Here is a 16,984-nt window from a genome sequence, read left to right on the forward strand (position 1 = left end):
CCAGACAGGCGTTGCGTTAACGACAGACTCAGGGAGCATGAAAGAGACCTGGCTATTAAGGCGCGCACAAATCTTGTTTATCACTGCATTTCTTGGAGAGCTTGTGAACCGCGTTTACGTTGCGTGTCAGTCCTAGGCAGAAGTAAGCAAAAAACCGTTCGTGAAACCTTGGAGGCATGTTTTATAAGGAAATCTGGATCAGATTGTGTGACTGACACTTCAGTTGCCTTGTACAACGCTGAATGGAATTTCCTATTACGTCTAGTGCGTTGACTTTTTCCTTTGGCAGTTTCCAAATGTCTTGTTAGGCTGCGCCTGCCCAGGCCTGTGGTTTTATATGCCGTCGTGGTTTCCTGTATAAATCATTTGCAAGTTAGCGCTCCTGTTTGTCTCGGTTCTTTGTGTCAATGTCCTGATTGCGTCAAAAGTAAGTATAATTTGTCACACTATTCTATCTTCTGAAACGCGCGCAGTTGTCGAGAAAAGGCACCACCTCGTCTAACAGACTTATAGAAAGACACGTGACATGCACGTCTACTTCCTGCCTAATCAGATATACTTTTACCAGCTCCCTTGAAGTCCGATTGGGCTGGTTAAGCGGAACATATGACTTATCTAAGTGAGGGCAGCAGTTTTTGCAGCGTCGGCACTGGAGAGCAAGTTTAGACGACACAGCGTCTTTCACAGAGCTGCAATGCTGTTTGGCATCGCAGCAAAGGGGATCTACAAATCCCGTTTCGTTTTTTGGGGGGCAAGCCTAGTTTTGAACATCTCAGCCTGCACACGGGGTTCGTATCACTGTGTTCACAAGAGGGCACAAGTTAGTACGCTTCAACCACCATGTCTAAATGAATAGGCTGGCTAAATGTCATGCTGTAAGCGGTATTTCAAATTAAGTTCACTTCATAGTTTCCCTGCAGTCGTGGACAAGTCTCGGTTTCTCATCGGCTGTCTAACTTGCGAGAGAAAAATAAAACAATCTATCTGTGAAAAATTATTTGTTTCATAGCACAGCTAACGCTGAAATTTTGTGTTGCACACTGATAACCGCCTCGCGATTTTTTTTCTCCAGCTGGACGCCTTCGCAGCAAACGTTTCTGTCGCCTTCAGACAAGGCTTCTTTGCGCTGCAGTCATGTTAGATGTGTCAAACGAACTTGTCCAAAGTTTTGCTGGCTTAGAGATAATTGTGCAGTTTGGCTTTCTTTAAAAGAGGATTTTTACCGGTGAAGTGCAAACACGAGTAAATAAGATTAGCTCAGTGAGACGCACTGAAGGGATGAAAATCGCACCGCACGCCTGGCGGGGCGCCGTGCTTTGCGAACATACCCGGCACTTTTGTTATTGGTGTATTCCTAACCGCAGCGTCGAGCATTTGTTATCTGAATGTCCTGTAGCATGTCACTAGTGCTGATCTCTTTTTACTCGTGACTGAACATTTTGCCCGTAAACGCCATTTTAATTTCACTTCATTCCATTTTTTACCGTTGCGATTACCAAATACGGTTCAGCCCGTAGTTTAGGCCCTGATTTTCCGTCCAAAACAACATGAATGTAGGCATAACGCAGAGCTTATGTGAAATTAAGTGCAGAACAATACAAGAAAGAGACCCTGGAAAACAAAGAATGTACGACTATGCATGCCTCTGTGCAGACAAGTCAGCAAAATTCAGTCAAACCAATAGAGCACCAGAAATACAGAACTTGAAGCGACAGCCCCAATGATCACATGACGTTGACAAAGAATATCTTCAGTGGATTCGAGCTGTCTTGAGTCTGGCGCGGGTTGGCGGGAAAAACTAATGACGTACCATTTTATACAACGCGTGATATGCAAAACAGTTCTGTCCACTGCAAATATAAAATAAATCATCTCTGTGACAGCATTAGACAATCCCTTCGTGTCCTCCTTGTTACTGACAAATGTCTCAAAGCCCCAGGCGTACATTTTTCGCCTCGTACACATCAACACACTCCTTACCCCAGTCAGTTCTTTCGTGCGCCGTGTCCCAAACATGAATACTACAATTCCAATGCAGATAAGGAATATTGAGTTTACTCCTACACCGTTCTCCATATATCCTCCGTTATCTATGCCCCAACATGGACAACTAGGGCCAAGCTTGCCTTGGCGAGTCTGGCGAGAGACGCTTGTGGCGTTAGCTTGAGCAGTTTTTACCCCTGCAGCCATATTATCCCATATATAAGCACCTTGAAATTGGATCACATTTATTCGTAATTCGCGCAAAGGGCAGGACAACAGAGACGAAGAGGACGAACGCAGGCAAGAGCACCCGTGTATAAAAATAGGGTTTTTAAGGTGAACAGAAGCTTTTCGCTGCATAGCGATACTAGTGTTGGCGCGCATCAAAAACAGGCGAATGATGTTATCTATTAAAGTGATGAACTAAATTCTAACAGTTAACAATTAAACAATTATCAATAGGCACTTGATTGCAGAATGCGCATGAATTTGGCAGAACGTATCAAAATTCAATTGAGTCGCAGCTGCGCGGGTAATCGCGTTTTCTAAATTTTACAAACTCTGATAGCTATTACTAACGGCCGCCTTCAAATCTCTCATTGAAAGTAGGTACCAATTAGTAACAGTCAAATCCCTAACTATTAGAATTTATTCAACCAATCTACTAGCCAATATGGCTCGCTTGATTTTTTACGGCCGCCAACACTGGCATTACTGCACCACAAAAAGCTTCCATTCACTGTAAAATTCTCATTTTAAAAATTAGTGGTGAGCTTCCCCGAAACACCTGGTATAGGTCGCCAGCTAAATACGCAATAACCGCTCCAGCACAACGCGTCATGAGGGGCTCATAAGCATTGAAGTAGGGGGTTATCGTACCGTCCCTACTATTTCAAGACGGAGCATATTTTAGATGCCTGTTTATTCCAATGGAAACGAAAACGTTAACATAGTGAACCACGGCAAAGGAGAGGACGAAGAGGTGGTTTTAAGGCGCAAACATTAACAAGCCTGTCACCGAAAGGTGATTGCTTCTTCCCAGTTCCAGCTGTCAGACTAGCAGCCTGTCGTTAGCCAAATTAGGCTGTCTGTTGTAGCCATTCCTCTTTCACTTCCCAGGGGCGGCACCCACATTTCACGGTCATCGGCATGGCGAAGAGCCAAAAATTATCCGAGAGGGACTACCACTACTGGCGGCAGAAGGCGCTGGAGTACAGCAAGAGCGTGGACTCTGTCGACGAAAATTGTCCACAGAAGCAGGCTGAGAAGTACGTCAATATTGCCGCGAATCTTTGTACTATTTCAAGGAGAGGGCTGAATCGGGCTGGTTGGTTCATATTGAAATGGTCTGTCTCGCCTTCTTCCGTCCCGTCCGTCAGCGCTGTTTTGCATACCATTTGTACGATTTGTTTATTCATTCCTCAAAGCTGCCTGAACAACGCTTTATCACTTTGTGATTCAAGACGCGACCAGACTTATCTTGACTGATCGCATCCAGGCTGCCCCGGTCCTACGTTATTACACAACGTTGTGGTAACTTCTCAGGCGTATCTCGAAACCCCGGTATCAGCTTTGAACTGAGTGAAGCTGAGCGCGGCAGGCATTCTGTTCGACAATTTCAGAGCACGCTTGTCACTTTTGTCGCCGCCGAGAGATTCAGTCCGTTGTGGGCGCAGGTCAGCCCAGTAAACAGTCTACTCTCAGAAGCACTTTTCGCTGTCTTCCTCACTACATGGACTCCCTTCAGCACTACGTGACAATATTCGCTTAGTGCCGTCTGCGAAAAAAAAAATGACCGGAGGGTACATTTAAGCTACTGTCTAAAGCTTCACCCTATGGAGTTAATGGGTTATTGCCCATATATGTGGAATTCGTTGTTCTAAACATTTGTATATGCCAAAGGGTTCTTGCATTAAGCGTTAAGCGATGCGCCACTGCCCTGCGATGTCAGGCACTGCGACCGGTGCATGAGGCGACCCAGGTCGCTCCTCCCGAGCAAGGTGTGGCGACCATTGATTAATTTCAGTGCCACCTCCCTCGGTGGGCTGTTTACTCACAGTCCGGGTTGGGATAAAGCCATAAGGTCATGTGACCGTCCTTCAGCGTAGGTTGCCCCTCTGGAGATATATCGCCAATTTTTCGCTCACAGCCCATCGACGCCTGTTCTTCTGCGACACGGTACCCTTAATACTGCGGACACGCTGGCGGCAAGACGCTTGCTGGGAAACCTGCCACGGTGGAAGGTTGATTTGCCGCGCAACGAATGAGCAGAGGAAGCATTTTCGGCGGCTTGCCTCGTGCGGCTAAGCGGGCAGATCAACGAGGGGCGCCCGACTTAGTCATATGTTTTAGAACAATTACTGCACAAATCTAATGCAGACAGAGAGCAGCGCTAACACAAGACTGAGCGAGCACCGACTAGCAACTGGCATTTATTTCAAAACAACATTATATATATATATATATATATATATATATATATATATATATATATATATATATATAATCACCAAAAATTGAAGAAACATAACAGGATTTAATTCCCGACGTTTCGGCTGGAGGACCAGCCGCTCGAAAAAGGCTGGTCCTCCAGCCGAAACGTCGTGAGTTAAATCCTGTTATGTTTCTTCAATTACTGGTGATTTTATATTATATTGACCAAATCAGCTGCCAAAAATCACTTTTGGTATATATATATGTATATATATATATATATATACCTCTCACCCTTTCTGGTGAACATTCTCTGGGCGCTGGTGAACACTCTCAAGGTTCACTTACCCCCAATAAACATAAATGCCCACGAGAGCAGCATATTGGACCGCCGTCGCCGTAGCTCAGCTGGTAGAGCACCGGACGCGATATTCAGAGGTAGTGCGTTCGGATCCCACCGGCGGCATGGTTGTTTTTGCTGCTGCTTTATAAGTAATCCTCGTTAAGCGATATATTAATCTATGTATTATTATCCCACTGATTAGCACTACACAGTAAAAAGAAAAAAAAGAAAAAAACATTCCCTTATCCACCTTGGTTGCGGTGACTGTTGGCTCCCTTCATAAGTTTTTCAAAACGAGTCCCTCATTTCCTTTACCTTGTCGGCTAATTGCTTAAAGAGGGTCTCGGTTCTGGCAGTCTTCGTGCCATAGGTAGCATAAGAGGGCTCTCGCACATTTTCCGCCCTCGCCGTTAGATGACGTTCCACGTCATACTCCCGGTAATACAGGACGTGCTACGTCCGCCGGTATGGACAAGGATGGCGCTGGTGAACACTCTCAAGGTTCGCCTACACGCAATAAATATTAATACCTACGAGAGCAGAGGATTGGACAGCCGTCGCCGTAGCTCAGTTGGTAGAGCACCGGACGCGATATTAGGAGGTCGTGGGTTCGGATCCCACCAGGGGCATGGTTGTTTTTCTGCTGCTTTCTAAGTAATCCTCTTTAAGCGAGAGATTAATCTAAGTATTATTATCCCACTGATTAAAACTACACATTAAAAAAACATACCCTATGCACCTTGGTTTCGGTTGCTGTTGGCTGCCCCCCCCCCCACACACACACACGCACGCACGCACGCATAGCAACCACACAATCAACAAAAACAAATTCAACTTGCTGAGCGAAAAAATAGTGAAGAAAAAAGTCACGTGCTCAGCTCATGACAAAAGAAACTTAACCAGAGATGAATCGGCAAAAAAGCGAACGGAGGTAACAACAGGTCGACCAGGTGAAAGCAAACAATAAAAATCAATAACAGGGGTAAACAATTTTTTGCTATAGGCGCGCGTCAAGGATGATACGAAAGTAAGTGGCGAGGTGAATGGCACGTGCTCATTTTGAAAGGAGGAAAAGAGGGAGATAAAACTACACCAAAAAGGGGAATGATCTGGTGAAAACAAAGCAGAACAACACGAACAGGGGTAAAGGCACATTGGGGAGGTGGCTGGCGAGTATAAGGACTGATGATCAATAAAAGCAATTTCGTTTGAAAGTAAAGTGACAGACGGCGCACTGACACAACGGTGACCGTTCTTTTTGATGATAAAAGCTTCCCAGATTTGACGAGCATGCTGGCTGAAATATTTCTTGATGATGCGGGTTTTGTCAAGTAGTGTTAAGCATTTGCATTCGGTACGGTGATTGACCAGGTTAGACCTCGTAGTAGCATTTTGAGAATCAGCGTGCTCGCGTAACCTGTCGTTAATACGTCTTCCAGTGTGCCCCACATGAGACCTGCTACAGGAAAGCGGAATTTCGTAAAAAACGTTTTTCTTACGCTGTACAAATGGATTCTGGTGTTTTATCTTACATTCAATCCATTCAGTCTCTTCCCTATTTACACGTTTGCACCGAGCACAAAGTTTGTTCGGGGCAGAAAAAATTACACGAATTCCACCTTTAGCACCAATCTTGAGCTTGTGGGACACAGCATGCACATAGGGAGCAGCGACTGTGCGGGATCGATCGATGTCCGTATGTTTCTTCTTAAAATTTCCGCGGATTACCAGAACAAGTTTTTCTCCCAGTTTACACAGCAGGTCATCCGGGAAACGAGCGGATCTGAGTCGGCTCACCTGCGAGTTGTAGCTGGCGGAGACTTGGTGTTGGCAAGATCTGTAGATAGCGTTTTTAATTGCGGATGTGGCGATACCTCGTTTGATAAGCTTCGAGTGCGCGGAGATGAACGGCAACATGCTCTTCTGCGAGCGGGCTACGTACTGCCAGCAGATGTGGCCAGGGGGAAGGTGCAGCAAAAGATCCAGGAAGCGAAGCTTGTAGTCTGTGGGAGGTTCAACCGCATTAAGGACAGTTGCCGGGCCAGTTGGTACATGATCTCACCGAAAAACAGCGCGTTTACACGGGACACGAGAAATGAGACACGCACACACACAGCGCTGACTTACAACTGCAGGTGTTATTGCATTGCTCACAATAAATACTAGAAAGGAAAAAAACAAAAACAATGGAAAGGCGAGGAAGAATTCCTTCTGTCGCATCATGTCGTCATAGTTATTCAAGATATTGAATCTCTTTTCTTGTCAATGCCATCGATGGTGTGCTAACGCATGACGCGGCTTTCCTATCTATGATGAAAGCTTCATACAGCTCGCGCTTGTGCTGATGATTATATCGCCTCAAAATCTGGCTTCGTCCAAAGTTAGGTGTGCAGTGACAGCCAGACACGTGTTTTGCCAGCATGCTGCCGTATCCCGTGCGGATGATAGTGGCGTGCTCTCGTAAATGGTCGTTTATGCAACGTCCGCTTTGGCCCACATACGATGCACCGCATAACAACGGGATCTCGTAAATTACCTCCGTGTCACAGGAGGTGAACATTTGTTCATGCTTCTTACTGCACCGCGCTGGTTTTGGGGCATCTTCGTTCACCAATCTGCAAAGCAAATTGAGCTTTCTGGGTGCAGTTAGAGTCAAATCAACTCCAGCACGCCCTACTATCTTCTGCAACGAGTGGCTGATCCCGTGTAGATACGGCATAACAGCACTCTTCTCTTTTTCTTTCCGTGGCTTCTTCGGGTGGCCAGATTGTTTATTTGTTTATTGTAATACCCACAGCGCCACAAGTGGCATTACAGTGGGGGGGGGGATAACACATCATACAAACGGAAAGATAGGTAACAAAGTGCAGCACATACAATGCAAACGTGATGCAACGGTAATACAGCCTAAAAACAGCATTCACAGAGATGAAGAGAATAAATCACCTGACGTAATTAATACCACCTCTTCAGAGAGCCGGTTCCAGTCTCTTATAGACCTAGGGAAAAAGTATATTTGTACATCTCTGATTTACAGTTAATTTCCTTAACTTTAAATCGATGGTCACGACGTAGCGAAATATACTTTGGTGAATGGATGTACAGGTCACGGTTTATGCCAGTATTGGAATAGTAAATACTATGAAAAAATTTTAACCTCAAACAATATCTACGTTTTTCGAGCGTCTTCCATCCCAGCGAGTTTTTTGCACTTGAAACGCTAAAGCTCCTGGTATAGTTGTTAAATACATATCGGATACCCAAGTTTTGTACCCTCTCAAGTTTATCTATATCCGTTTTATGCCAAGGGTTCCATACTGCGCAGGCATATTCGAGAACCTAGCGAACGTTTGTCATAAAAAGTAACTCTTGTTTCTAAAGGGAATTGCTTGGTGTTACGCCTTAAAAAATCAAGAACGCGACACGCCTTTCCTGTTACATAGTGGACATGTCGTCTCCAGCTTAGGTTGGAGGTTATGAATACGCCGAGATATTTGTATTCTGAGACTGAGGAAAGTTGTGTCCCATTAATTGTATAAGAGAATTCATGGGGCTTTTGCTTTTTTGTGACTCGCATATACACAGATTTTTGCAAGTTAATAAACATACCCCATTTCTTACACCAATCAGACACCCTGTTCAATCAGTCTGTAACTGCACACAGTCATTCGGACTATCAACGACCCTATACAATGCGCAGTCATCTGCAAACAGACGAATATGAGAAGAGATATTAGAGCAAATGTCATTCATAAAGATAAAAAATATCAAAGGTCCAAGCACTGATCCTTGAGGTACACCAGAAGATACAATGCATTCGCTTGATAATTTTCCATTAATAACCACTCTTTGTTTCCTTAAGTGCAAGTAATCTTGTATCCAGTCAATCATTCTCTCATCAATGTTATACCAAGACAACTTTTCAAGCAAAAAAGAATGAGGAACAACATCAAATGCCTTCTTGAAATCCAAGAAGACGCAATCTACAGGCAACCCTTCATCATGTGCACTTGTCAAATCATGAATTAGTTCGCGAGTATGTTTTTGCAGGCTAGTTGGTGCCTAAGCATTCTGGGTTTTTTGCGCAAAAGACACGACACAAAAGAAACGAGGTAGACAGCACAAGCGCTTGTCCTGTCTACCTCGTTTCTTTTGTGTCGTGTCTTTTGCGCAAAAAACCCAGAATGAATTAGTTCAGTCAACTGTGTTACACAAGAAAGGCACTTACGGAAACAATGCTGCTGATAGCTTAGTAAGAAATGCGTATTCATATGATTAATAATGCTAGTGAAAAACACATGTTCCAAAACTTTACAAGCAATACTCGTCAAAGAGATGGAACGATAGTTGGAAACAACATTTCGAGGGCCAGATTTGTGCACAGGAACTACATTGGCTAACTTCCAGTCAGAAGGCAGTGCTCCTTCCTCTAAGGATTTTGTGTAAATGACTCTCAGATATGCAGACAACTCACACGCACATGCACGGAAAAGAGCAGTTGGTAGATCGTCAGGACCAAGAGCACTGGCAGCATGCAGCCCTTTGAGTGTCAACTCAATTCCTCTTTGATTAAACTCGACACCACGCATGTGATCAGAATTAGCTCGACCAAAATTGAGCTCGACGTGAGAGGTGTTGGAAGAAGCAGAGAATACAGAAGAAAAAAACTCGTTGAAGCACTCAGCTTTATCGATACTCTCGTCGATAATGGAACCTTCATGTACAAGAGATGGAATCGATACTTGATCCTTGCCGTTTCTTTTCATGAACTGCCAAAATTCTTTACGGCGCTCTTTTATGCGCAAATGAAAAGAAGAAAAAAATAAGACTTTTGCTTGTTTAACGGCTACCTTCGCTGCGTTTGTTGTATATTTTAATTTTTCATTGTTGTGTATAGAAGGATTCCTTCTATACTCCCTGTAAGCAGCCTCTCTTTTGTATATGAACCTACGCACAGTTTTGTTAAACCAAGGCTTGCTTTTGCTTCGTCGTGACGTCAAGATCCAACTAGGAACGTACATTTCACGTGACTAAAATTTTTTCTTTGAAAATTTTCCACAACTCGTGAACTGACATCGTTTCAGACAGCGTTTCAAACACATGAAAGTAGGATACGAGGGCAGCGCAGATATCACTGACACGTGCTTTACCATAGCTATATATGCGACGACGCCCGCAGTCACTAACTCTGCCGTAATCCAGCTTCATTTCGCGCAGGACTGAACTCTGATCACTGATCCCGGGCAAGATTACAGGAGGGTGCACTGCCTCAGGAATGTTAGTCAAGAAAAGATCTAGAACATTGTTCCCACGGGTTGGTTGAGTCACGATTTGCGTCAAAGCAAAAGAGGCGCAAATATTAAGCATTGGTTTAGTCTCCTTATTACCGCTACTTGATACCATGCCTAAATGGGAGCAATCAATTTCAGGCAGATTAAAGTCACCTCCGATGGCCATGTAGTCATGCTTAACTGATTCGACAGCTTTTGAAAAGTCACTTAAGGTGACGGATGCACTTCCCGGTGGTCGGTAAAATGAACACACAGCAATAGATTTACCATTTCCTAAACGTATTTTGACCCAAACAGCCTCACTGGTTCCAACGTCAATATCAAGTTTCTGGGAATTAACTGTTTCGTCTACCAGGATGAAAACACCCCCACCATGCGTGTCGCGATCTTTCCTATAGCTGCAGTAATTACTTGGAAACACTACACTATCAGCAATATCACCATGTAGCCATGACTCACATCCAAGAACGACGGACGGCTTCGTCAGTTCAACGAGACCCAGTAATTCATCTTTTTTGTTTTTAATGCTACGGCAATTAACTACCAAAAAACACAAGCGACAGTTATCGGCTTTAAGTCACGTGACCCGCTTCACACACTCTTGATTTTCATCGTATTGTCACGTAGTGGTGACGGCAGTCGAGGCAGCGATGAAGACGGACGAAAGGATCTTCTAAAAGAACTGTTTATTGGGCTGACTTGCACCCAAAATGGACTGAATCACTCAGCGGCGGCGAAGCGACAAGCGTGCTCGGCGGTCGTCGAACAGAATGCCCGCCGCTGTCGGCCGTGCTCAATTTAAAGCTGATAGCGAACATTCGAGATAAAGGGCGCAAAGTTACTAGAACATTCCGGAACAACGTAGAATCAGCTTTGCCTGGCTGCGATCAATCGAGATAAATCTAGTCGCGTCTTGCGTCGCAAACAAAGCGATAAGGTGGTGTCGCGGCAGATTTGAAAAACGAACAAACACTGCAAATATTGGCGGCATTACTCCCCTCTCAAAGAAGCATCGACCCGATGCATTAAAACAAATAATGCGACTAGTAAGGGAAAAAAACAGATCTTGCGAAAATAGAGCATGGAAATGCAGCGGCCTTTAGCGGGCATAATACGGCTTCAGACGGACTACATGGACGACTTCTGGTCGTACGCGGCGTCGCTGGGATGCAGTCATTGCGTCAGGGATGACCTCATAATCCAGTTCACCCAGCCGACGAAGAACCTTGTACGGGCCGAAATAGCGGCGCAAAAGCTTTTCACTCAATCCACGGCGGCGAATGGGCGTCCACACCCAGACTTGGTCTCCTGGCATGTATTCCGCGTTGCGTCTTCTTAGGTTGTAGCGTCTGGCGTCGGACCGCTGCTGATCTTTGATCCGTAATCGGGCAAGCCTTCGAGCTTCTTCTGCGCGTTGAAGGTAGGCGGCAACGTCGACGTTCTCTTCTTCTGTAACGTTGGGCAGCATGGCGTCTAGCGTGGTCGTGGCCTCCCTGCCATGGACGAGCCTGAAAGGCGTCATCTGGGTGGTCTCCTGCACTGCGGTGTTGTAGGCGAAGACGACGTAAGGCAGGATGACATCCCAGGTTTTATGTTCGGCATCGACATACATAGCGAGCATATCGGCGATGGTTTTGTTCAGGCGCTCGGTCAGTCCGTTGGTCTGCGGATGGTATGCAGTTGTCCTCCGGTGGCTGGTTTGGCTGTAGCGCAGGATGGCTTGCGTGAGTTCCGCCGTAAATGCTGTTCCTCTGTCCGTGATGAGCACATCGGGGGCGCCGTGTCGAAGAAGAATGCACTCCACGAAAAATTTGGCCACTTCTGCTGCTGTTCCGTTCGGTAGGGCTTTCGCCTCGGCGTAGCGGGTCAGGTAGTCGGTCGCTATGATGATCCACTTATTTCCAGATGTTGACGTTGGAAAAGGGCCAAGCAAGTCCATGCCAATCTGCTGAAAGGGCCTTGAGGGAGGTTCAATGGGGTTCAGAAATCCTGCTGGTCGTGTGGGAGGAGTCTTTCGTCGCTGACAATCTCGGCATGTTTTCACATAGTGTGCGACATCGGCAGACAGTCGGGGCCAGTAATACTTGTCTTGAATGCGGCGGAGGGTGCGAGTAAACCCGAGATGTCCAGCTGTCGGCTCGTCGTGTGAAGCCTGTAGAACTTCTTCGCGGAGACAAGTAGGTACAACAAGGAGGTAGGCTGTTTTGTTCGCTGTAAAGTTCTTCTTCACAAGGACCTCATTCTGCACACAGAAAGAAGACAGTCCTCGCTTGAATGAAGCGGGGGGTGAAGAAACCTTGCCTTCCAGGTACTCGATGAGGCCTTTTAGGTTGGGGTCCGAGCGTTGCTGCTGAGCAAAAGAGCTTGCGCTGATGGGTCCCAGGAAGGCGTCCTCATCGTCGTCCAGCGGCGGTGCATCTACAGGGGCTCGTGAGAGGCAATCGGCGTCAGTGTGCTTGCGTCCGGACTTGTAAACGACGGTGACGTCAAACTCCTGGAGACGCAGACTCCATCGAGCGAGTCGGCCAGAGGGATCCTTCAAATTGGCAAGCCAGCAGAGCGCGTGGTGGTCGCTGACCACCTTGAACGGCCGTCCGTAGAGGTAGGGGCGGAATTTCGACGTAGCCCAGATGATGGCAAGGCACTCCTTCTCAGTGGTCGAATAGTTAGCCTCGGCCTTGGAAAGGGAACGGCTAGCGTATGCGATGACCTTCTCCAGCCCGTCACGTTTTTGAACGAGAACGGCGCCTAGTCCCACGCTGCTTGCGTCGGTATGAACTTCAGTATCGGCGTTTTCATCAAAATGCGCAAGGATCGGAGGGGACTGTAAACGACGCTGAAGTTCCTTGAAGGCTTCTGCTTGCGGCGCTTCCCATTTAAACGGCACGTCTGCCTTCGTCAGTTGGGTCAGGGGCTCGGCGATGCGCGAAAAGTTTTTCACAAATCGTCGGTAATATGCGCATAGTCCGAGAAATCTGCGCACTGCTTTCTTATCGGCCGGCGGTTGAAACTGTTCAATAGCAGCCGTTTTCTGCGAGTCTGGGCGTACTCCTTCCTTGCTAACGATGTGGCCTAGAAACAGCAGCTCTTCGTAGGCAAAGTGGCATTTCTCTGCTTTCAAGGTTAGGCCAGACGACTTGATTGCGTCTAGTACTGTTCGAAGTCTTTTGAGGTGCTCTTCAAAGTTCGAGGCGAAGACAACGACGTTATCTAAATATACCAGACAAATCTGCCACTTCAGGCCTGCCAGCACTGTATCCATTACTCGCTGAAACGTCGCTGGTGCGGAACAGAGACCAAATGGCATCACCTTGAACTCAAACAGCCCATCCGGAGTTATGAATGCTGTCTTCTCGCGATCTCTTTCGTCGACCTCAATTTGCCAGTAGCCGCTCTTGAGGTCCATCGATGAGAAATATTTGGCGTTGCAGAGGCGGTCCAGTGTGTCGTCGATGCGGGGGAGGGGGTAGACGTCCTTCTTTGTTATGTTGTTCAAGCGGCGGTAATCCACGCAGAATCGAAGTGCGCCGTCTTTCTTTCTCACTAGAACAACCGGTGCCGCCCATGGGCTGTTTGAAGGCTGGATGACGTCGTCGCGAAGCATTTCTTCGACTTGGTCCCGGATGGCTTGTCGTTCTCGCGGAGACACACGGTAGGGGCTTTGACGGAGAGGTCGGACGTGTTGATCCGTTATAATGCGATGCTTGGCAATTGGCGTCTGTCGCACCTTCGGCGATGTCGAAAAGCACTCACTGTAGTTTTGAAGCAGATTGCGGATCTGGTCTTGTCTGTTCCGGTGCAGGGCTGGGTTGATGTCGAAAGTGGGCGAGTTCTCTTGGTCAGGCGGATCTTCTGCGGAGGGGTCGGAGAGGGCGAAGGAATCGCGTATGTCAGATATTTCGTCGTAGAAAGCAATCGTCGTTCCTCTGTTAATATGCCGGTATTCTTCGCTGAAGTTAGTCAGCAGTACTTCGGCCTGGCCATTGCGGAAATGTGCGATGCCTCTTGCGATGCTGATTCCTCGGTCTAGTAGCAACTGCATGTTCCCCTCGATGATGGCTTCAGTGTTTATGGCTTTCGTGGCGCCTACGGTCACGATAACGCTTGAACGGGGTGGGACGCTCACTTCTTCCTCCAGGACACTTAGGGCAACGTGATTTTCCCGAGTTTTCATCGAAGCGATGGCTTCGTCCGTCGAAAGCGTTATCAGCTTGGATCTCAGGTCGATGATCGCCTGATGCTCATTAAGGAAATCCATACCCAAGATCACTTCGCGGGAGCATTGCGGTAGCACAATAAAGGTCGCAGGATAGGTATGTCCTTTGACAGTCACCCGCGCTGTGCATCGTCCTGATGGCGTAATGAGGTGGCCCCCAGCGGTGCGAATTTGTGGGCCGTCCCAAGCCGTTGTGACTTTTCTGAGCTGCGCAGCGAATGTTCCATTCATCACCGAGTAATCGGCTCCTGTGTCGACTAGAGCGGTAACTTTTCGGCCGTCGATAGTCACTTCTAGGTCGGAGGTCCTGGGTCTTGCATTGAATGTCGCTCTCGGCGTCGGGTCACGGCTTCGTCGCGTATGCGAGTCACGGGTTGGGCGTGTGGTCGAAGCTCCTCTGGGTGGCGGCGTCGATTTCAAGGTAGCTTGCGTCGTGGCTCTCATTGTGTGCGGCGTCGGTGCAGCGAGTGTCGGTTCTTCATGCGGCGTCGCGGGTGCAGCGTCTTCATGGGGCGTGGTCGGTGGAGGATCTTCGGCGTTTAGCTCGTGAGCAACCTCACCTCCAGAGGTTGCTGCCTTTAGTTTCCCCTACGGGGGCTGGGCGACCTTCCTCGTACCGCGGCTGCGTAGCTGCGGCGTGGCGACGCAAAGCGCGAGGTTGACGGCGATGGTGAGCGCGAAAAGCGGTTCGGCGTGTACTCTTCTCGACGCAGGTACTCGTCGATTTCGTGCGGACGTTGTCCGAAGCGTGGTCGTGGGGCGTTAACGGCAAATCCTCGAAGACCGATACGTCGGTACGGGCAGTGACGAAGAATATGGCCGGCCTCACCGCAATGGAAGCACAACGGCCGGTTGTCGGAAGTCCTCCAGGCGTCGCATTTCCTGAGGCTTGAGCGTCGGTCATAGACTGGGCGGGTAGGGGCTGGGAGGCGGCGTTGTGGAACGATTGGCTCATCTCGGGGAGGACGTGGGGGTTGTCGTTGGGGCTGAGCAGTCCTTACTGCAGCGGCGTAGGTCATGGCCTGGGGTTCTGTGGCCGTCGGGGTGCCAAGTGCCTGTTGCACTTCTTCCCGTACCACGTTCATCAGAGTCGATGCTTGTGGCTGTGGGGAGGATGGCAGTAATAGGCGTAGCTCCTCTCGGACGATTTCGCGGATAACGTCCCGCAAGCTGTCGCTGGTGGTGGCCGGCGTGTCCGAACGGATTGCATAGGCAGAGGAAGGGCGGTTGTACTGCCGAGCTCGAACGTCGAGGGTATTCTCAATCGTGCAGGCTTCTTGCATAAACTCCTCGACTGTTTTTGGCGGCTGGCGGACGAGGCTTGCAAAGAGTTGTTCTTTTACGCCGCGCATTAAAAACTGAACTTTCTTTTCCTCGGTCATCCCGGGATCGGCGCGGCGTAATAGGCGCTTCATCTCCTCGACGTAACTGCGGACGGGCTCATTCGGAAGCTGGATCCTGGACTCGAGGAGTCGTTCGGCTCTTTCTTTCCTCACGACACTGGTAAATACCTTCAATAGTTCTCTCTTGAATAGCTCCCATGTCGTAAGGGACGACTCGTAGTTTTCGTACCACGTGCGTGCGGAGCCATCCAATGAGAAAAAAACGTGTCCAATCTTTGCCGCATCATCCCACTTGTTGAATGACGCCACGCGCTCAAATTGATCCAACCATTCTTCAGGGTCTTCGCCTAGGGATCCATTGAAAGTTGGCGGCACCCGCGGCTGCTGCAGTATGATCGGTGTCGACATCTTCGGCGAGATTGCGGTGCTCGTAGCCGCGTCTTTTCGCTGTCTTGTGCGGTCCGGCAGTTTCCCGAACTCAGGCTCCTCTCCCTGGAGACGTCGGCTGGCTCGCTGAGCTGCTGGTTCGTCCTCGGGTGTGAAGCGCTTAGCGCTGGGTTCACGACTTGAAGGGGGCGTCCGGAACATGGAAGTTACCCAGCACCTCCACCAGATGTCACGTAGTGGTGACGGCAGTCGAGGCAGCGATGAAGACGGACGAAAGGATCTTCTAAAAGAACTGTTTATTGGGCTGACTTGCACCCAAAATGGACTGAATCACTCAGCGGCGGCGAAGCGACAAGCGTGCTCGGCGGTCGTCGAACAGAATGCCCGCCGCTGTCGGCCGTGCTCAATTTAAAGCTGATAGCGAACATTCGAGATAAAGGGCGCAAAGTTACTAGAACATTCCGGAACAACGTAGAATCAGCTTTGCCTGGCTGCGATCAATCGAGATAAATCTAGTCGCGTCTTGCGTCGCAAACAAAGCGATAAGGTGGTGTCGCGGCAGATTTGAAAAACGAACAAACACTGCAAATATTGGCGGCAGTATACATACTTTCCATCCTTCAGGCATAAAGTATCATATCTGATGACCGGACGATCTGATTCATGACAATGTGCTTTCGCGTATTCCCAGAGAATTTTTCGTTTCTTTCGTACATTATCGCAGTAATCATCAGATATACTGATAGAAGTACCCTTGAGTTTGTTTGCTTTTGCAAAGACTGCTAACTTTTCCTTATGTGTCGCAGGCTTTACAATGATGGGTCGCTTTTTACTTGGGCTAAATTTTTCAATTTGGTGTGCTTTTTCAAATTTTAAATCTTCAATTCCCATATGTTCTCTGCAGACTTCGTTCACATGATATTCACTTGTTGCATTTGATTCTTGCTGATCTGTATCTTTAATGCCAAAGAAAAGCAAGTTGCAACGC

At 47.8% G+C, this 16,984-nt stretch overlaps 1 protein-coding gene across 1 annotated transcript in view; it reads left to right on the forward strand.

Annotated features, from left to right (window-relative positions):
• Window positions 1-3,108: 3,108 nt before the first annotated feature.
• Window positions 3,109-16,984, forward strand: part of LOC144127786 (ADP-ribose pyrophosphatase, mitochondrial-like) — a 364,491-nt gene continuing 350,615 nt past the window's right edge. Inside the window, exon 1 of the mRNA XM_077660694.1 lies at window positions 3,109-3,251. Coding sequence (XP_077516820.1) covers window positions 3,133-3,251 — 119 coding nt within the window. The 5' untranslated portion in view covers window positions 3,109-3,132. The remainder of the gene's footprint in view (window positions 3,252-16,984) is intronic.

This window comes from Amblyomma americanum, chromosome 4, assembly GCF_052857255.1.
Source record: "Amblyomma americanum isolate KBUSLIRL-KWMA chromosome 4, ASM5285725v1, whole genome shotgun sequence".
Lineage (NCBI taxonomy): Eukaryota > Metazoa > Arthropoda > Arachnida > Ixodida > Ixodidae > Amblyomma > Amblyomma americanum.